Here is a 21737-nt window from a genome sequence, read left to right on the forward strand (position 1 = left end):
AAGGGCAGTTCTTATCTTGAGAAGACGACAGTCTTCAGAGATCCTTGCAGGATTGGTCTCCCGACATCCTTGCAATGGAATAACAACGGGAGCCTCGCAGCTCCTGGTAAGGAGGCAGGGAGGCCCTTGCACTCTACGTACTAGAGCAAATGAAACACTGAAAAAAAGGAAGAAGGACATGCCCACACTTTCAGAACAAATAACCCAACCCAAGACGGGAGGGAAGGAAACATTGCCACCGCAAAAGATTGTCTACCAGATACTAGACCTCCGGAAGTCGATCACATCTCCAGACTCCAAAGGATCGGAAACCTATGGTTCCGAGTCCCCAGGGACCCTAGGAACCACGATGACATCTGAAAAAGTTGGTCACACATCTCATGTAATAATGCCAGAAAGAACCAACTTATATCGGAGCTCACAACCTTCCTACCAGAAGCGTTGGATCTACACCCAAGGCCCCATACTGCGTAGTAGGATCCGAGCCTGGAGTCCATAACACTAGGCCATAAGAGACATTTTTTAGACAGCGCCCTACCAGTACCTGCCTGGTACAGGAACGCTCCAGAACTGTCTAAGGTCTAAGAAAAATTGACCCGAAGGTTCAATAATTTGGACTAGAAAACATAGCCTCAGTCTAAACCAAAGTGCGCAACTTCCGATGAAGTGCCCATGCGACCACAAAATCGCAAGTGTCAGTTCCAGAGAAAGAACATTCCCAAAACAGAAGTTATATCAGACGTGAGCTTATACAAACAAATCAAATACACCCTATCCAGATCAAAAATAAAAGTAAGGCAGCAGCCTCGGTTGAACGCCCAAGAAAAAAAGGTATGCCAACCGGACCAGCCTTCACCCAAGCTCAGAACTGGAACTGATACCTAAAAGAAAGAAAAAAATGGAGACGTCAAGGAGATTAACTTCATCCCCAAGCGTCTAACCCAGTTTGCTATCCGGCATCTAAGGCTTCTGATCCCTCTGCCCACTAGGAGTGAGATCCTCTAGCAATGCCAAAACATGCCTTAGTAGGACACAAAGACGTGCCAGCCTATAACGGAAGGCAACATTTTCCCTAGCCGGATCAACAAACGACTCCGAGGCCCACGCTTCCCCAGGGGGCCAAACTGGATCGGGCGATCCCACGCCTGACAGGCCCTGGTTGACAGAACACAGACAGTATCTTAAAAATATTTCACTTGGGAGATACAAATGAGCCAGCGCCTTAGATATGACCATGCGGAACCGTGCCGTAACCTCTGGAGGAAATAAGCCACCTTCCAGAGAACGAATAAAGGCCATAGGGACACCTGTCTGCATAGCAAAGGAATTTTCTGGGACACGCTCCTCACAGGACCTAGAATCCTTGGGGGCGGATGGCCCAACGCACTCTGAGGACCCTGAATCGGGAGAAGAGAGTACTCTTGAACGGCAACTGGAACATAACTGATGGGCATGGATAACCCGGGCCATTTCATATTCATCACAAGACGCATTATTCGCATCGGAGACATCCGTGTCTAAAAAAAAAAAAATCAGAATCCTCCATCTTGGGATTACAAAAAAGACAAAACACTAACAGGCACCTTTTGTACACCCCCAATGGCTGGGGCACTCACCACCTCCTGTGAACCAGACAACCAACGAGCAGACTCTCACTGTCGCCAAACAGTCAGCATACGGAAGTGAAAAACAACGTAACTGCACCAGGTCATGAAGTGCACCGTGCAAGTCATAAAAATAGTGTGCAAATCTAAAGATTGCGCCAATTGATGTAAAGGCTGTAATGTTCCGAAAAGCCATGAGCCTAAAGTATTACTACACATCAGCAGATAGAACCACATAACAAACATGATTAATATCCCCCCGTTCAATAATCCCCCTCAGGGGATATTAACCCATGATTCCTATTTTAAGATAAAAGGAGTCCCACTGGGACCCTACCTTCTCGTTAACATCACATTCCCATAATGAAGTAAAATGAAACGATCTTACCAGAATCTACACCGTGGAACACGGCCCTTCAAGTGTGACAGATAGTAGCCTCACTTCTGACATGGACTTGAGTGAATAAAGGCAGGCAACGAAACTCGTCAACGCTGATTGCCAAGGAGCTGTTTATGAGTCGGGATGGTTTAGTAGAAAAACTTTCCCTGCATCTCTGGACTCTAACCTTCATCCGTGCTCTCACTGAGGGGCTGACAGGACTACTTAAAACTCCAGTCCCATTTCGAAGAGTACTACCCTCCATAAGAGACTATCTCAAACTTCTGACACTTCTCCAACCTCCTGTAACGAAAGGCAAAGAATGACTGGAGGATGAGGGAAGTGGGGAAGGTATTTAAAGCCTTTGGCTGGGATGTCTTTGCCTCCTTCTGGTGGCCAGGTTCTGAATTCCCAAAAGTAATGAATGCAGCTGTGGACTCTTCCCGTTTAAGAAGAAAAAATCTTGGCATTGTTCTGAAACCAATTCAATATCCCTGAGAAAAAACAAGCCTCCTGATTTAAACTGCCTTCTACCAGGGCTACTGGATCGTGGGCCACACTTATAATACATGTCACTGCTTGCTCTCTGAGTAGGAGTAGTCTTTCTACGAGGTATTGCAGCAAATGTGCGTATGCCACTAAACAGCATGCATCATGCAGTTTTGGAGGTGGGATCCGATTTCTTATCCTAATTGGACTTGTTCCAATTAGCATTAGGTTCCCAGACTGAACCAGAGGAGTCCGTTTTCTGTCCTTTATTCTGATAAAAGAAATGAAAAAAATTAGAAGCTTTAGATTTTTCCGTAGACTTTCTGTCTGGAGGGAAAAAAAGTTGTTTATCCCTAGTAATAGTAGAGATCTTCTTTCCTTTTAAGGAAAGAAACAATAATCTACATTTTAGACACCATATCAGCATTCCAGGGTGTAAGCCACAGTGCCATCCTGGTAAGATTTTCAAAATATCAAACAGAGCATCACAAATAAAAGAATTTGTATTCTGAAGCAAACTTAGTAGATTATAACTATTAAGGTCATCAGAAAAAAACTGCTCTGAAAGACAGGACATCCAGAAAGTAGAAGCAGTAGCTACATCAGCAATAGAAATGGCTGGCCTGAGAATATAACCAGTATGTAGAAAATGAAATAACTTTCGCAGAGTTTCCCACTCAGGTGCTAGCGACGGCTCAGAGCGGTCGCTTGCACTCTCCCACCTTGAGGGAGATATGGAGGCTCCCACCCCCTCCTACCCTGGCGATCGTGCCAGTATAAAAAACAGGCATCGCCAGGGCTTCATGTTTTGCGTGGTGACGTCAGGGAGATTAACAACAGTTTTAAACACTGATTTTAAACTATTACAAAATTTAGCATCAGAAGATTTAGGATCTTCAACCCCTAAAGTAACTAAGAACTCTTTTAAAAGAGAACGATATATTCAACTTTAAAAAAAAAAAAGAGGAATTATAAGGTGTCTACAGCAGATGAGGGATCCTTATTCCTAGAGGAATCCTCACTTTCTAAAGATACCACAGTATCCATTGGATCAGGGTAAATAGCACTTAAAGAATGAAAAATTCTGAACTGACCTTTTAGGCTTGTTTGAAGGCAGGAGAGCATCCAAAGCCTTATAGATAGCAGTGTTAATATTTACCTGTGTAGTCGGAAGTACTTAGTCAGCATCATCCTGTCATGAACACAGAGTAGGTGCACTAGTACCCAAAGAAACATTAGATTAGTCTTTTTTAACTTTGTTTTAACAAATCTAAACATAAGTCACATGAATGAGCTGATGAAAGCACTTAGGTTGTTTTATAATAAGCACACTTAATAATGGTAGAAAAGTGTTCAGGAGACTCAATTTCTAGGGTAAATTTAGGGACAAATATCGCTGCTCCATCATAGCATATACCAAAGCAACGCCATAAGCACAAAAAAAAAAAACCTTATGAAAGCTTTTGAGGAAAGGAAAACCTATACTCCCGTTAAGTAGCTTTATAGAGACATAATTAATGTTGACGCGCGCCACTAACTTGTTTAAATGGCAGAAAGCACCTCACGAGAAACAGTATTTTGCAGACATGTGCTAACCTGTCGTGTGCTAACCTAACAGACAAAAAACCTGGTGCATGCTATACCGCTGTAACTCTAATGAGGCAAAAGGGATGTGTGCATACTAACGTGCACTAACCAGACGTTGGAAACCTAGCACGAAAAGCAACGCGCTCCAAAATTTTGCGTACAAAGCAAGGGGAATGATGATGATGAATATTTGAATGTCTATATATTAAAAATAAAACAAGCTTACTTACCCATAGACAATCATCCCCTATCAAGCAAGTAGCAAACAGCCCAACCAGTACTGAAACATATTAGCAGAGGTAATGGAATAGGAGTATAAAGTAGATCTGTAAAGGGAGGCAGAAGACACGTCCCTAAAACCGATTTACAGAGAGCCAATGAAGGATTTCCCATGAGGCAAAACCGTTGTATCATAAACCATAAACAAATAACCCAAATACATCTCTCTGACAAGCACTGTACTCTGAGGGGAATCGGGCCTCAACAAAAACTGAAAACCACTTTCTGTGAAGAACATATGCACATCTTCATTCTTTGACCACCTCCAACAGAGGCAAAGTAAAGACTAAAGTATATGTGAGGTGGGAGGGGTTTTGTAGAGCTCTTGGGGTTTGGGAAACTTTGCCTCCTCCTAGTGGTAAAAGTTATTCCCATATGTAACGGATCGTGAACTCTTGCCACCTATATGAAAGAAATATGTTTTGCAAGCACAATACTATTAAAGTGATGGTAAATCCAACTGTTTAACATTTACTTAAAGGGACAGTCTAGGCCAAAATAAACTTTCATTATTCAGATAGAGCATGTAATTTTAAACAATTTTCAAATTTACTTTTATCACCAATTTTGCTTTGTTCTCTTGGTATTCTTAGGAAAAAGCTTAACCTAGGAGGTTGATATGCTAATTTCTTAGACCTTGAAGGCCACCTCTTTTCAGAATGCATTTTAACAGTTTTTCACCACTAGAGGTTGTTAGTTCATGTATTTCATATAGATAACACTGTGCTTGTGCATGTGAAGCTATCTGGGAGCAGACACTGATTGGCTAAACTGCAAGTCTGTCAAAAGAACTGGAATAAAGGGGCAGTTTGCAGAGGCTTAGATACAAGATAATCACAGAGGTTAAAAGTATATTAATATAACTGTGTTGGTTATGCAAAACTGGAGAATGGGTAATAAAGGGATTCTATCTTTTAAAACAATAACAATTCTGGTGTAGACTGTCCCTTTAAATTAAAGTTTATATTAATATAAGTACATGTAGCTCAGAATTTCTATTAAAAATATTTTTTTTGTCCCCTTAAAAACTTGCCTTTATTAACTTCCCTGTTATCAGTCACTTGACTGGCGTGTGGTGCTGCCAGGTGCACATTATGCTTTAGGTGTATTTCTACAGCAGCTCGCTCACGCCCTGCAGCTTTGAGGCCGGATCAGCTAGAAATCCAACTGTGCCTGCGCAGTTCTACTGAGTGAGCAGACTTCAGCTCCAGGTAGACAGTGAATTCACTATACCATAGGGATTCAATGTTTACTGCTGTGAACACGCGAGCAGGTTCAGTGTGAGCATTTCATTAGTAATTACAGTCATATATCCATACAATGTATATGCTCCAAAATAAAATATAAAACTATAGTATTTTTTAGGTATGACTTACTTTTTTTATACTAATTAATTTCTCACAATGAACCTGCTCCCATGTTCAAATCCATAAACAGTGAATATTTACGGCATAGCGGATTTACTGTCTACCTGAAGCTGCTCTTAGCTACTCAGTTGAATTGCGCAAGTGCAGCTGGGTTGCAAGCTGATATGGCATCAAAGCTGCAGTGCATGAGTGATCTGCTGGAGAAATACATATGGCGTGTGGTGAACCTCTTATTGGCTGTACCACGTCAATCAAATGGTAGAAAAGAAAGGACCTGGCAGGGAAGCGATAACTGTGAAAGGAATAAAGACAACTTTTCAAGGAGAAAAATTATATTTTAAAATATAAATGATGTGCTAAATGGACTTACATTAATATAACCTTTTACAAAATTAAATGTTAAACTATTATATTTACCATCACTTTAATGTCCTAGGAGTAAATAAAGATTATGCTGCTTTGTGCATGAATTGAGGTTTGACAAGTATAATTTATGAAGATTGCAAACAAAATACATAAACTAGTTTAAAAGCAAAAAGATTTTGGGGCCAACTTCCCAAGAGTAATGTATTTTGTAGACTCTCACCCACAAAAGAAAGAAATAATTAAAAAATAAACACACACTGTTGTGTTCTATCAGTATTACTGTGGTTAAAGGACCATTATTAGTAGAATAGCATAATCAATAAATGCATAATAAAATATAATGAATTTATAATGAATTTCAAATGAGTAGTGGATTTTTTTTTAAGACAAACCTTTAGTTCCATTTTAATTCCCACTGCATCATGTGACAGCTATCGGTGACAAAATGAATATACGTATATTCTAGGAATTCTTGCACAAGCTCAGTAGGAGCTTTACAACACAACAGGTACATATAAAATATTGTGCATATTTAAATAATGGAAGTGAATCGGAAACTTGTTAAAATTTGTCCTTTAAAGAGAACGTACTACCTTTTTGCAACCTTAGAATTCTATAAAGCAAACAAAATCATTACGATAAGCAATCTTATTTTTATATTTTATGGTTATAATATTTGATGTATCCCTTAATCATAAATTCTATCCAACATATTTCAGGAACACAAATATATGTAAATGATTAGATTACCTGCCAAACTGATAGTATTCGTACATACTGAAGGGTCAGTTTGTGGTCCTGAAGAATTTGTAGCCTGGTCTGTATTTAATGCTGTAGTGCAGGAGCCATAGGAATTTTTTTGGGAGCATTCAGTTATACTTGGCTTTGATATGGGTTGAGACCTGGCCACAGACGCTTTTGTAATATTCTCTTTATATGATTTCTCCATATCCTCTTGTCTTGGATTGGAAGTGGATGCTTGTTTAACAAAAAACAAACACAGATGAGAAAGTAAAGCAATACATTTTATTTTTTAACAAATACATAATTTTGTGGAACTATGCACTCACTGGCTAGCTTCATGTAGTTGGACTAGGACAAAGGGTGCTTTAAAAAGCTATTTGCATCTCTAAACACATAACAGGCAAATATGCTGCACACACATACATTTGTCTCTTTAAATAAGTTAATTGATGCACCTTATCCCCTGTAAAAAAGTACGCATACAGGGTATAAGGTACATCCAAATTTGTATTTTGCTCAGAGAAAACTTAAATTATGCTTACCTGATCATTTTCTTTTCTTCTGTACGGGGCGAGTCCACAGCTGCATTCATTACTTTTGGGAAATACAGAACTTGGTCACCAGGAGGAGGCAAAGACACCCCAGCCAAAGGCTTAAATACATCCCTCCACCTTCCCTCATCCCCCAGTCATTCTGCCAAGGAAACAAGGAACAGTAGGTGAAATTTCAGGGTGAAAAAAGGTGCCAGAACGAAGCATAAAAAAGATTTTAAGGCTGCCCACAGAAAAAAATGGGCGGGGAGCTGTGGACAGAAAAAAAGAAAATGATCAGTAAGCATAATTTAAGTTTTTCTTCTTAAAACGGGGAGAGTCCACAGCTGCATTCATTACTTTTGGGAAATCAATACACAAGCTTATAGAGGACACTGAATGCAAACGGGCGGGAATAAAAAAAGCGGCCCATTCTGATGGCACCACAGCCCAACACAATCCGGATTCCCGATAAAAAACTACTTCAACAGAAGCAGAAAGAACAAAAATATGGAAAGAGAACAAGGTAACTGCCCATCAATTAGAAGCATAAGGATCCCAATTAGAGATCACTCTAATTCTGGACTCCACTGAGCACAAAAGCCTCTGAGGAGACAAAAGTCCCACGCACTAGAAGCACACAAATAAAAACCTCTCCATGAACAATGGCAAGGGAAACAACAAACTCCCACACCACATTCTCTGAACTGAAAGAAGTGAAGAATCAGATAAGAAGGTCCGAAAGAACCTCCAGAAACAATCCCAGAAGAGTCAAGGACAAAACAGAGAGAGAAGCCCCTAGCATAACTCGAAAAAGAGCGGCTTCCAGGGTGCAAGAGGACAAAGTCCCATAAAAAAACAAATTATGCTTACCTGATAATCTCATTTCCATCTGTATGGGAAGAGTCCACAGCTGCCTTTCTTACTTGTGGGAAATACTGAACCTGGCCACCAGGAGGAGGCAAAGCACAGCCAAAGGCTTAAATACCTCCCCCACTTCCTCATACCCCAGTCATTCTGCCGAGGGAACAAGGAACAGTAGGAGAAATATAAGGGTGAAAAAGGTGCCAGAAGAAAAAAACATTTCAAATTTAGGGCCGCCCATCGGAGAACACGGGCGGGAGCTGTGGACTCTTCCCATACAAATGGAAAAGATATTATCAGGTAAGCATAATTTATGTTTTCCGTCTTAATATGGGAAGAGTCCACAGCTGCATTCCTTACTTGTGGGAAACATAAACCCAAGTGCTAGAGTACAGGGAATGCTAACGGGAGGGAAAAAAGAGAGGCAGACCCTAATCTGAGGGCACCACAGCCTGCAAAATCTTCTGAAGGCTGCTTCCACAGAAGCAAAAACATCAAACTTGTAAAATTTTGGAAAAAGTATGTAAGGAGAACCAGGTAGTCGTCTTACAAATCTGATCCATAGAGGCCTCATTTTTCAAGGCCCAAGAGGAAACAACTGCTCTTGTAGAATGAGCCGTAATCCTCAGAGGAGGCTTATGTCCCACTGTTTCTATGCTAAACAGATGACACTCCTCAGACAAAAAGATAAGGAAGTCAAAGAGGCCCTCTGACCCCTACGGTTCCTGGAAAAGAAAACAAACAGAGATAGATGTTTGTCTAAATTCCTTTGTGGCCAGATGATAGAACTTCAAGGCACAAAGCATATCGAGAAATATGTTGTAAACGTTCCTTCGATGTAGGAGGATTAGGACATAAGAAAGGAACTACAATCTCTTGATTGATGTTGCGAATTGATACAACCTTAGGAAGAAAACCTAACTTGGTTCATACAACAGCCTTATTGTCATGAAAAACAGAATTTATGCTTACCTGATAAAATACTTTCTCCAACGGTGTGTCCGGTCCACGGCGTCATCCTTACTTGTGGGAATATCTCTTCCCCAACAGGAAATGGCAAAGAGTCCCAGCAAAAGCTGTCCATATAGTCCCTCCTAGGCTCCGCCCACCCCAGTCATTCGACCGACGGACAGGAGGAAAAAACAGGAGAAACTATAGGGTGCCGTGGTAACTGTAGTTAGAGAAAATAATTCATCAAACCTGATTAAAAAACCAGGGCGGGCCGTGGACCGGACACACCGTTGGAGAAAGTAATTTATCAGGTAAGCATAAATTCTGTTTTCTCCAACATTGGTGTGTCCGGTCCACGGCGTCATCCTTACTTGTGGGAACCAATACCAAAGCTTTAGGACACGGATGAAGGGAGGGAGCAAATCAGGTTACCTAAACAGAAGGCACCACGGCTTGCAAAACCTTTCTCCCAAAAATAGCCTCCGAAGAAGCAAAAGTATCAAATTTGTAAAATTTGGCAAAAGTGTGCAGTGAAGACCAAGTCGCTGCCTTACATATCTGATCAACAGAAGCCTCGTTCTTGAAGGCCCATGTGGAAGCCACAGCCCTAGTAGAGTGAGCTGTGATTCTTTCAGGAGGCTGCCGTCCGGCAGTCTCGTAAGCCAATCGGATGATGCTTTTAAGCCAAAAGGAAAGAGAGGTAGAAGTCGCTTTTTGACCTCTCCTTTTACCAGAATAGACGACAAACAGAGAAGATGTTTGTCTGAACTCTTTTGTAGCTTCTAAATAGAATTTTAGAGCACGGACTACGTCTAAATTGTGTAACAAACGTTCCTTCTTTGAAACTGGATTCGGACACAAAGAAGGTATAACTATCTCCTGGTTAATATTTTTGTTGGAATCAACCTTTGGAAGAAAACCAGGCTTAGTACGCAAAACAACCTTATCTGAATGGAACACCAGATAGGGCGGAGAACACTGCAAAGCAGATAACTCAGAAACTCTTCTAGCAGAAGAAATAGCAACCAAAAACAAAACTTTCCAAGATAACAACTTAATATCTATGGAATGTAAAGGTTCAAACGGAACCCCTTGGAGAACTGAAAGAACTAGATTTAAACTCCAGGGAGGAGTCAAAGGTCTGTAAACAGGCTTGATCCTAACCAGAGCCTGAACAAATGCTTGAACATCTGGCACAGCTGCCAGTCGTTTGTGTAATAAGACAGATAAAGCAGAAATCTGTCCCTTTAGAGAACTCGCTGATAATCCTTTATCCAAACCTTCTTGTAGAAAAGAAAGGATCTTAGGAATTTTGATCTTATTCCATAGGAATCCCTTGGATTCACACCAGCAGATATATCTTTTCCATATTTTATGGTAAATTTTTCTAGTTACCAGTTTTCTGGCTTGAACCAGAGTATCTATCACAGAATCTGAAAACCCACGCTTTGATAGAATCAAGCGTTCAATTTCCAAGCCGTCAGCTGGAGGGAGACCAGATTTGGATGTTCGAATGGACCCTGTACAAGAAGATCCTGTCTCAAAGGTAGCTTCCATGGTGGAACCGATGACATATTCACCAGGTCTGCAAACCAAGTCCTGCGTGGCCACGCAGGAGCTATCAAGATCACCGAGGCCCTCTCCTGCTTGATCCTGGCTACCAGCCTGGGAATGAGAGGAAACGGTGGAAACACATAGGCTAGGTTGAAGGTCCAAGGCGCTACTAGTGCATCCACTAGAGTCGCCTTGGGATCCCTGGATCTGGACCCGTAACAAGGAACCTTGAAGTTCTGACGAGACGCCATCAGATCCATGTCTGGAATGCCCCATAATTGAGTCAATTGGGCAAAGATCTCCGGGTGAAGTTCCCACTCCCCCGGATGGAATGTCTGACGACTCAGATAATCCGCCTCCCAGTTTTCCACTCCTGGGATGTGGATCGCAGATAGGTGGCAGGAGTGATCCTCCGCCCATTCTATTATTTTGGTCACTTCTCTCATCGCCAGGGAACTCCTTGTTCCCCCCTGATGATTGATATAAGCAACAGTCGTCATGTTGTCTGATTGGAATCTTATAAATCTGGCCTTTGCTAGTTGAGGCCAAGCCCTGAGAGCATTGAATATCGCTCTCAGTTCCAGAATGTTTATCGGGAGAAGAGACTCTTCCCGAGACCATAGTCCCTGAGATTTCAGGGATTCCCAGACCGCGCCCCAGCCTGCTAGACTGGCGTCGGTCGTGACGATGACCCACTCTGGTCTGCGGAAGCTCATTCCCTGGGACAGGTGGTCCAGGGTTAGCCACCAACGGAGTGAGTCTCTGGTCTTCTGATCTACTTGAATCACTGGAGACAAGTCTGTATAGTCCCCATTCCACTGTTTCAGCATGCACAGTTGTAATGGTCTTAGATGAATTCGCGCAAAAGGAACTATGTCCATTGCTGCAACCATCAACCCTACTACTTCCATGCACTGAGCTACGGAAGGACGTGGAATAGAATGAAGAACTTGACAAGCGTTTAGAAGTTTTGACTTTCTGACTTCTGTCAGGAAAATCCTCATTTCTAAAGAATCTATTATTGTTCCCAAGAAAGGAACTCTTGTCGACGGAGACAGGGAACTTTTTTCTATGTTCACCTTCCATCCGTGAGATCTGAGAAAGGCCAGAACGATGTCTGTGTGAGCCTTTGCCTTTGAGAGAGACGACGCTTGTATCAGAATGTCGTCCAAGTAAGGTACTACTGCAATGCCCCTTGGTCTTAGAACCGCTAGAAGGGACCCGAGTACCTTTGTGAAAATCCTTGGAGCAGTGGCTAACCCGAATGGGAGGGCCACAAACTGGTAATGTTTGTCCAGAAAGGTGAACCTTAGGAACTGATGATGATCCTTGTGGATAGGAATATGTAGATACGCATCCTTTAGATCCACGGTAGTCATAAATTGACCTTCCTGGATTGTAGGTAGAATCGTTCGAATGGTCTCCATTTTGAACGATGGAACCCTGAGAAATTTGTTTAGGATCTTTAAATCCAGAATTGGTCTGAAAGTTCCCTCTTTTTTGGGAACTACAAACAGATTTGAGTAAAATCCCATTCCCTGTTCCGCCGTTGGAACTGGGTGTATCACTCCCATTTTTAACAGGTCTTCTACACAATGTAAGAATGCCTGTTTCTTTATTTGGTTTGAGGATAAGTGAGACATGTGGAACCTTCCCCTTGGGGGTAGTTCCTTGAATTCCAGAAGATAACCCTGAGAGACTATTTCTAGTGCCCAGGGATCCTGAACATCTCTTGCCCAAGCCTGAGCAAAGAGAGAGAGTCTGCCCCCTACTTTATCCGGTCCCGGATCGGGGGCTACTCCTTCATGCTGTTTTGTTAGCAGCAGCAGGCTTCTTGGCCTGCTTACCCTTGTTCCAGCCTTGCATCGGTTTCCAGGCTGGTTTGGTTTGTGAAGCATTACCCTCTTGTTTAGAGGATGCGGAATTAGAGGCCGGTCCATTCCTGAAATTGCGAAAGGAACAAAAGTTAGACTTATTCTTGGCTTTGAAAGGCCTATCTTGTGGGAGGGCGTGGCCCTTTCCCCCAGTGATGTCTGAGATAATCTCTTTCAATTCTGGCCCAAAGAGAGTTTTACCCTTGAAGGGGATATTAAGCAATTTTGTCTTGGAAGATACATCCGCTGACCAAGACTTTAGCCAAAGCGCTCTGCGCGCCACAATTGCAAACCCTGAATTTTTCGCCGCTAATCTAGCTAATTGCAAAGCGGCATCTAAAATAAAAGAATTAGCCAACTTGAGTGCGTGAACTCTGTCCATAACCTCCTCATACGGAGTCTCTCTACTTAGCGACTTTTCTAGTTCCTCGAACCAGAACCACGCTGCTGTAGTGACAGGAACAATGCATGAAATGGGTTGCAGGAGGTAACCTTGCTGTACAAAAATCTTTTTAAGCAAACCCTCCAATTTTTTATCCATAGGATCTTTGAAAGCACAATTATCCTCGATATTAATAGTAGTGCGCTTGTTTAGAGTAGAAACTGCCCCCTCGACCTTAGGGACTGTCTGCCATAAGTCCTTTCTGGGGTCGACCATAGGAAATAATTTCTTAAATATAGGAGGGGGGACAAAAGGTATGCCGGGCTTCTCCCACTCCTTATTCACTATGTCCGCCACCCGCTTGGGTATAGGAAAAGCGTCGGGGTGCACCGGAACCTCTAGGAACTTGTCCATCTTGCATAATGTTTCTGGAATGACCAGGTTGTCACAATCATCCAGAGTAGATAACACCTCCTTAAGCAGTGCGCGGAGATGCTCTAATTTAAATTTAAATGTCACAACATCAGGTTCAGCCTGTTGAGAAATTTTTCCTGAATCTGAAATTTCCCCATCTGACAAAACCTCCCTCATGGCCACTTCAGATTGGTGTGAGGGTATGACAGAGCAATTATCATCAGCGCCCTCCTGCTCTTCAGTGTTTAAAACAGAGCAATCGCGCTTTCTCTGATATGCAGGCATTTTGGATAAAATTTCTCTTGTTAAGTGTATCCAGTCCACGGATCATCCATTACTTATGGAATATATTCTCCTTCCCAACAGGAAGCTGCAAGAGTCCACCCACAGCAAAGCTGCTATATAGCTCCTCCCCTAACTGCCATATTCAGTCATTCTCTTGCAAGCCTCAACATAGATAGGAGGTCGTGAGAGTCTGTGGTGCTTTCTACTTAGTTTATTCTTCAATCAAAAGTTTGTTATTTTTAAATGGCACCGGAGTGTGCTGTTTATCTCAGGCAGTATTTGGAAGAAGAATCTGCCTGCGTTTTTCTATGATCTTAGCAGACGTAACTAAGATCCATTTGCTGTTCTCACACATTCTGAGGAGTGAGGTACTTCAGAGGGGGAATGGCGTGCAGGTTTTCCTGCAGATAAGGTATGTGCAGTAAAATATTTTTCTAGGAATGGAATTGACTAAGAAAATACTGCTGATACCGAAGTAATGTAAGTAAAGCCTTAAATGCAGCGATAGCGACTGGTATCAGGCTTATTAATAGAGATACATACTCTTGTAAAAATGTGTTTTAAAACGTTTGCTGGCATGTTTAATAGTTTTTTAACATATGTTTGGTGATAAAACTTATTGGGGCCTAAGTTTTTTCCACATGGCTGGCTTAAATTTTGCATAGAAACAGTTTGTTGTGTCTGTTTTTAAAAACGTCTATGTCGTTTTTTTGATCTGTTTTTTGCATTAAGGGGTTAATCATCCATTTGCAAGTGGGTGCAATGCTCTGTTACCTTATTACATGTACTGTAAAAATTTCGTTTGTTTTACTACCTTTTTTTCACTGTTTTTCAAATTTTGACAAAATTTGTTTCTCTTAAAGGCACAGTAACGTTTTATATATTTGCTTGTTAACTTGATTTAAAGTGTTTTCCAAGCTTACTAGTCTCATTATTAGTCTGTTCTAACATGTCTGACATAGAGGAAGCTCTGTGTTCATTATGTTTTAAAGCCATGGTGGAACCCCATCTTAGAATGTGTACCAGATGTACTGATTTCATGTTAAAAAATAAAGATCATTTTTTGTCTTTAAAAACATTATCACCAGAGGATTCTGTCGTGGGGGTAGTTATGCCGACTAACTCTCCCCACGTGTCAGACCTTTTGACTCCCGCTTTAGGGACTCACGCTCAAATGGCGCCAAGTACATCAAGGGCACCCATAGCGTTTCTTTTACCAGGGGATTCTGTCGAGGGGAAAGTTATGCCGACTAACTCTCCCCACGTGTCAGACCCTTCGACTCCCGCTTCAGGGACTCACGCTCAAATGGCGCCAAGTACATCAAGGGCGCCCATAGCGTTTATTTTACAAGACATGGCAAAGGTGGTGAATAATATTCTGGCAGCAGTATTAGTCAGACTACCTGAAATTAAAGGAAAGCAGTTAGCTCTGGGGGTAGATACAGAGCATACAGACGCTTTTAGAACCATGTATGATACTACCTCACAATATGCTTAGTCTGTGGGTGATTTTTTTTTTTTTTTTTGACTCAGGGAAGATGATTTAACCTGATTCTGATATTTCTACATTTAAAATTTATGCTTGAGAACCTCCACTTGTTGCTCAGGGAGGCTTTGGCTGCTCTGAATGAATGTGTACAATTGCAGGGCCAGAGAAATTGTGTAGACTGGATAAATAATATGCAGTGCCGGTGTGTACTGATGTTTTTCCAATACCTAAAGAGGTTTACTAAAAATTTTTTAATAAGGAATGGGATAGACCAGGTGTGCCGTTCTCTTCCCCTCCTATTTTTTAGAAGAATGTTTTCTAATAGTTACCACCACACGGGACTTCTGGCAGACAGTTCCTAAGGTGGAGAGAAGAGTTTCTACTCTAGCTAAGCGTACCGCTACCTCTGACGAGGACAGTTGTGCTTTTTAGATCCAATGGATAAAAAATGTTTATTCAACAGGGTTTTATCCTGCAGCCCCTTGCATACATTGCTTCTGTCACTGCTGCTGCGGCGTTCTGGGTTGAGTCTCTTGATGAGGCTTTACAGTTAAGCGACTCCATTGGATGAATATATTTGACAAGCTTATGCTAGCCAATTCCTTTGTTTTCTGATGCCTTGTTCATTTGACTAGACTAACGGCTAAGAATTCTGTTTTTTACTATACTGGCGCGCAGAGCGCTATGGCTTATATCATGGTCAGCTGTCGTGACTTTAATAAATAAGCTACTTAACTTCCCTTCAAGGGGCAGACCCTATTCGGGCCTGGTTTGAAGGAGATTATTGCTTATATCACTGGAGGAAAAGGTCATGCCCTTCCTCAGGATAGGTCCAAATCAAGGGCCAAAAAAAAAACAAAAAAAAAGTCTAATTTTCGTGCCTTTTAAAAACTTCAGGGCAGGTGTGGCATCCTCTTCCTCTAAGGCAAAACAAGAGGGAATTTTTGCTCAGTCCAAGGCGGTCTGGAGACAATCGGACCTGGAACAAAGATAAGCAGGCCAAGGAGCCTGCTGCTGCCTCTAAGGCAGCATGAAGGAACGGACCCCTATCCGGTAACGGATCCTATAGGGGGCAGACTTTCATTCTTCGCCCAGGCGTGGGCAAGAGATGCCCAGGATCCCTAGGCATTGGAATTTATATCCCAGAGATATCTTCTGGATTTCAAAGATTCCCCCCCAAAAAAAGGGGAGATTTCGCCTTTCACAAATATCTGCAAACCAGATAAAGAAGGAGGCATTCTTACATTGTGTACGAGATCCATCCAGTTCCAAGAGAGGAACAGGGACAGAGTTTTTACTCAAATCTGTTTGTGGTTCCCAAGGAGAGGGAACCTTCAGACCTATTTTGGATCTAAAGATCTTAAACAAATTCCTCAGAATTCCGTCATTTAAGATGGAAACTATTCGTACCATCTTAACTATGATCCAGGAGAGTCAATAGAGGACTACAATGGATTTGAAGGATGCTTATCCTCACATTGTGATGCATAAAGATCACCATCATTTTTCAGGTTTGCCTTTCTAGACAGGCATTACCAGTTTGTAGCTCTTTCCTTTGGGATATCTACAGCCCCAAGAATCTTTATGGAGGTTCTGGGGTCGCTTTGGCGGTCGGGGCATAGAAGTGGCCCCTTATTTAGACGACATCCTGATACAGGCGTCAAACATCCAAATTGCCCAGTCTCATACGGACGTAGTACTGGCATTTCTGAGATCACATGGGTGGAAAGTGAACAAGGAAAGAGTTCTCTATCCCCAATCTCAAGGGTTTCCCTCCTAGGGACTCTGTTAGATTATGTAGAAATGAAAATTTACCTGACGGAGTCCAGGTTGTCAAAGTTTCTAAATTTCTGCCGTGTTTTTTTTTTTTTTTTTTTTTTCATCCCATCCGCGCCCTTCGGTGGCTCAGTACATGAATGAAATCGGCTTAATGGTAGCGGCAAGGGACATAGTACCGTTTGCACGTCTACATTTCAGACCGCTGCAACTATGCATGCTCAGTCAGAGGAACGGGGATTACACAGATTTGTCCCCCTGTTAAACCTGGACCAAGAGACCAGAGATTCTCTTCTCTGGTGACTATGTCGGGTCCATCTGTCCAAGGGTATGACCTTCCGCAGGTCAGATGGGACAATTGTTACAATAGATGCCAGCCTTTTAGGTTGGGATGCAGTCTGGAACTCCCTGAAGGCTCAGGGATAGTGGACTTAGGAGGAGACCCTCCTTCTAATAAATATTCTGGAACTGGGAGTGATATTCCATGCTCTTCAGACTTGGCCTCAGTTAGCAACTCTGAGGTACATCATACTCAGTCGGACAATATACACGACTGTGGCTTACATCAGCCATCAAGGGGGAACAGAAGTTCCCTAGCGATGTTAGAAGTCTTACAATAATTCACTGGACAGAGACTCACTCTTGTCTATCAGCTATCCATATCCCAGGTGTTGAGAACTGGGAGGTGGATTTTCTAAGTCGTCAGACTTTTCTTCCGGGGGAGTGGGATTTCCTTCGGAGGTCAAGACCAAGCAGGAGAGGGCTTTGGTGTTTTTGACAGCGCCTGCGTAGCCACGCAGGACCTGGTATGCAGATCTGGTGGACATGTCATCCTTTCCATCACAGTCTCTGCTTCTGAGACAGGTCCCTCTACCTCAGGGTCCTTTCAACCATCTAAATAGAATCAATCTGAGATGGACTGCCTGGAGACTGAACGCTTGATGTTATCAAAGCATGGCTTCTCCGAGTCAGTCATTGATACCTTAATACAGACATGAAAGCCTGTCTCTAGAAAAATTGAACATAGATATGGTGTAAATATCTGATTGTTATGAATCCAAGGGTTACTCATGGAGTAAAGTCTGGATTCCCAGGATATTATCTTTTCTCCAAGATGTTTTTGAGAAAAGGGTTGTCAGCTAATTCCTTAAAAGGGGACAGATTTTTACTCTGTCTATTTTTTTGCACAAGCGTCTGGCAGGTATTCTAGACGTTCAGGCATTTGGTCAGGCTTTGGTTAGATCCAAGCCTGTGTTTAAAACTGTTGCTCCGCCATGGAGCTTAAACCTGATTCTTAAGGTTCTTCAAGAAGTTCCGTTTGAACCTTTTTTGTTCCATAGATATCAATCTTTATCTTGGAAAGTTCCTTTTGGGTAGCTAATTCCTTGACTCGTAGAGTCTCCAAGTTATCTGTGTTACAATGTGATTCTCCTTATCTGGTCCTTCGTACGGATAAGGTAGTCCTGCGTACCAACCTGGGTTTTTTCCTAAGGTGGTATCTAACAAGTACATCACTCAAGAGATAGTTGTTCCATGCTTGTATCCTAATCCTTCCTCAAAGAAGGAACGTCTATTACACAATATTGGACGTGGTTTGTGCTTTAAAGTTTTACTTACAAGCTACTACAGTTTTCATCAAACGTTCACCTTGTTTGTTGTCTATTCTGGACAGAGGAGAGGTCAAAAGACTTCAGCAGCCTCTCTGTCTTTTTGGTTAAAAAGCATAATTCATTTAGCTTATGAGACTGCTGGACAGCAGCCTCCTGAAGGGATTACAGCTCATTCTACTAGAGCTGTGGTTTTCACTTGGGCCTTTTTTAAATGTGGCTTCTGTTGAACAGATTTACAAGACGGAGTCTTGGTCTGCGCTTCATACTTTTCAAATTTAACAAATTTGATACCTTGCTTCTTCGGAGGCTATTTTTGTGAGAAAGGGTTTTTTACAGGCAGTGGTAACTTCCGTTTAAGTACCTGCCTTGTCCCTCCCATCATCCGTGTACTTTAGCTTTGGTATTGGTATTCCATAAGTAATGGATGATCCGTGGACTGGATACACTTAACAAGAGAAAACATAATTTATGCTTACCTGATAAATTTATTTCTCTTGTAGTGTATCCAGTCCACGGCCCGCCCTGTCACTTTAAGGCAGGTAATTTTTTCATTTGAACTACAGTCACCACTGCACCCTATGGTTTTTCCTTTCTCTGCATGTTTTCGGTCGAATGACTGAATATGGCAGTTAGGGGAGGAGCTATATAGCAGCTTTGCTGTGGGTGGACTCTTGCAGCTTCCTGTTGGGAAGGAGAATATATTCCATAAGTAATGGATGATCCGTGGACTGGATACACTACAAGAGAAATAAATTTATCAGGTAAGCATAAATTATGTTATTTGCTATGGAGTTATCCATTACTGCCGTCAATTGTTGCATAGTAACAAGCATTGGCGCGCTAGAAGTACTAGGGGCCTCCTGCATGGGCAAAACTGGCATAGACACAGAAGGAGATGATGTAGAACTATGTCTACTCCCTTCATCTGATGAAACATCTTGGGCAACTTTACTATCTGTGGCAGTACTGTCCTTACTTTGTTTGGACGCTATGGCACAATTATCACACAATTTTGAAAGTGGAGACACATTGACTTTCATACATATAGAACATAGCTTATCTGAAGGTACAGACATGTTAAACAGGCTTAAACTTGTCAATAAAGCACAAAAACCGTTTTAAAACAAAAACGTTACTGTCTCTTTAAATTTTAAACAGTGCACACTTTATTACTGAATATGTGAAAAAGTATGAATGAATTGTTCAAAATTTACCAAATTTTCACCACAGTGTCTTAAAGCATTAAAAGTATTGCACACCAAATCAGAGCTTTAACCCTTAAAATAAAGAAACCGGAGCCGGTTACAGTTTTAACCCCTCTACAGTCCCAGCTACAGCCTTTGCTGTGACTTTACCAAACCCAGGGGGGAATACGATACCAAATGAAGCCTTCTAGGAACCTTTCCAACTACTTTCAGATCCACACACATGCATCTGCATGTCTTGCCCTCAAAAGTAACTGCGCAGTAATGGCGCGAAAATGAGGCTCAGCCTACAACTGGGAAGGCCCTTCCTGACTGGAAAGATGTCTAACTCAGTGCCTGACGTTAAAAAACGTTCCCCCAGCTTATAAGTGTGAATTTCAAACATAAACATGTATAAAATGCTCAAATAAAGCAATCGATTTTGCCCATAAAAGTGTCTACCAGTTTTATAGCCCATATTAAGCCCTTTATTCTGTTTGAGACTAAGAAAATGGCTTACCGGTCCCCATGAGGGGAAATGACAGCCTTCCAGCATTACACAGTCTTGTTAGAAATATGGCTAGTCATACCTTAAAGGGACACTGTACCCAAAAATTTTCTTTCGTGATACAGATTGAGCATGAAATTTTAAGCAACTTTCTAATTTACTCCTATTATCAAATTTTCTTCATTCTCTTGGTATCTTTATTTGAAATGCAAGAATGTAAGTTTAGATGCCGGCCCATTTTTGGTGAACAACCTGGGTTGTCCTTGCTGATTGGTGGATAAATTCATCCACCAATAAAAAAGTTATGTACAGAGTACTGAAACCAAAAAAAAAGCTTAGATGCCTTCTTTTTCAAATAATGATAGCAAGAGAACAAAGAAAAATTGATAATAGGAGTAAATTAGAAAGTTGCTTAAAATTGCATGCTCTTTCTGAATTACAAAAGAAAAAATTTGGGTACAGTGTCCCTTTAAGCAGAAAAGTCTGCTAACTGTTTCCCCCAACTGAAGTTACTTCATCTCAACAGTCCTATGTGGAAACAGCAAACGATTTTAGTTACTGCTGCTAAAATCATCTTCCTCTCACAAACAGAACTCTTCATCTTTTTCTGTTTCAGAGTAAATAGTACATACCAGCACTATTTTAAAATAACAAACTCTTGATAGTAGAATAAAAAACTACAACTAAACACCACATACTCTTAACCATCTCCGTGGAGATGTTGCCTGTGCAACGGCAAAGAGAATGACTGGGGTGGACGGAGCCTAGGAGGGACTATATGGACAGCTTTTGCTGGGACTCTTTGCCATTTCCTGTTGGGGAAGAGATATTCCCACAAGTAAGGATGACGCTGTGGACCGGACACACCAATGTTGGAGAAATCCAGATAAGGAGGGATGCATTGCAAGGCAGCAATCACAGATACTCTGCACGCAGAAGCAATAGCCAGTAGAAAAGGAATCTTCCAAGACAACAATTTAATGTCTACTTCATGCATAGGCTCCAACGGAGCTCGTTGCAAAACCTTAAGGACAATATTTAAACTCCAAGGAGGAGCCTTAGATATAAACACAGGTCTAATCCCAGCAGAGTCTTAACAAATGGCTGCACATCTGGAAGCTCTGCAAACCTCTTGTGCAGTAACACAGACAGGGACGAAAACTGTCCCTTCAGGGGACTTGCAGAAAAGCCCTTCTCCAGTTCATCCTGGAGAACAGAATAAGTATGTCCTCCACACCTTATGATAGATGAGACGAGCAACCAGCTTACGAGCTTGAATGAGAGTAAAAATACCTCTCTCAGAAAACCCTCTCTTGGCTAGGACTAAGTGTTCATTCTCCACGCAGTCAGCCTCAGAGAATCTAGCCATTGATGAACAAAGAGACCTTGGTCAGCAGATCCCTGCGATAAGGTAACTTTCACGGAGGAGATGATGACATCACCATTAAATCCGTGAACCATATCCTTTGCGGCCAAAATGGAGCAGTCAGTATCACTGACG

The 21737-nt window shown here is 41.9% G+C and overlaps 1 protein-coding gene across 1 annotated transcript in view; it reads right to left on the reverse strand.

Moving 5' to 3' along the window:
• Positions 1 to 21737, reverse strand: part of LOC128660487 (mucin-12) — a 770239-nt gene that overhangs the window by 40657 nt on the left and 707845 nt on the right. Inside the window, exon 37 of the mRNA XM_053714362.1 lies at positions 6822 to 7049. Within this exon, the coding sequence (XP_053570337.1) occupies positions 6822 to 7049 (228 nt within the window). The remainder of the gene's footprint in view (positions 1 to 6821; positions 7050 to 21737) is intronic.

This window comes from Bombina bombina, chromosome 5 (assembly GCF_027579735.1).
Source record: "Bombina bombina isolate aBomBom1 chromosome 5, aBomBom1.pri, whole genome shotgun sequence".
Classification (NCBI taxonomy): Eukaryota; Metazoa; Chordata; class Amphibia; order Anura; family Bombinatoridae; genus Bombina; species Bombina bombina.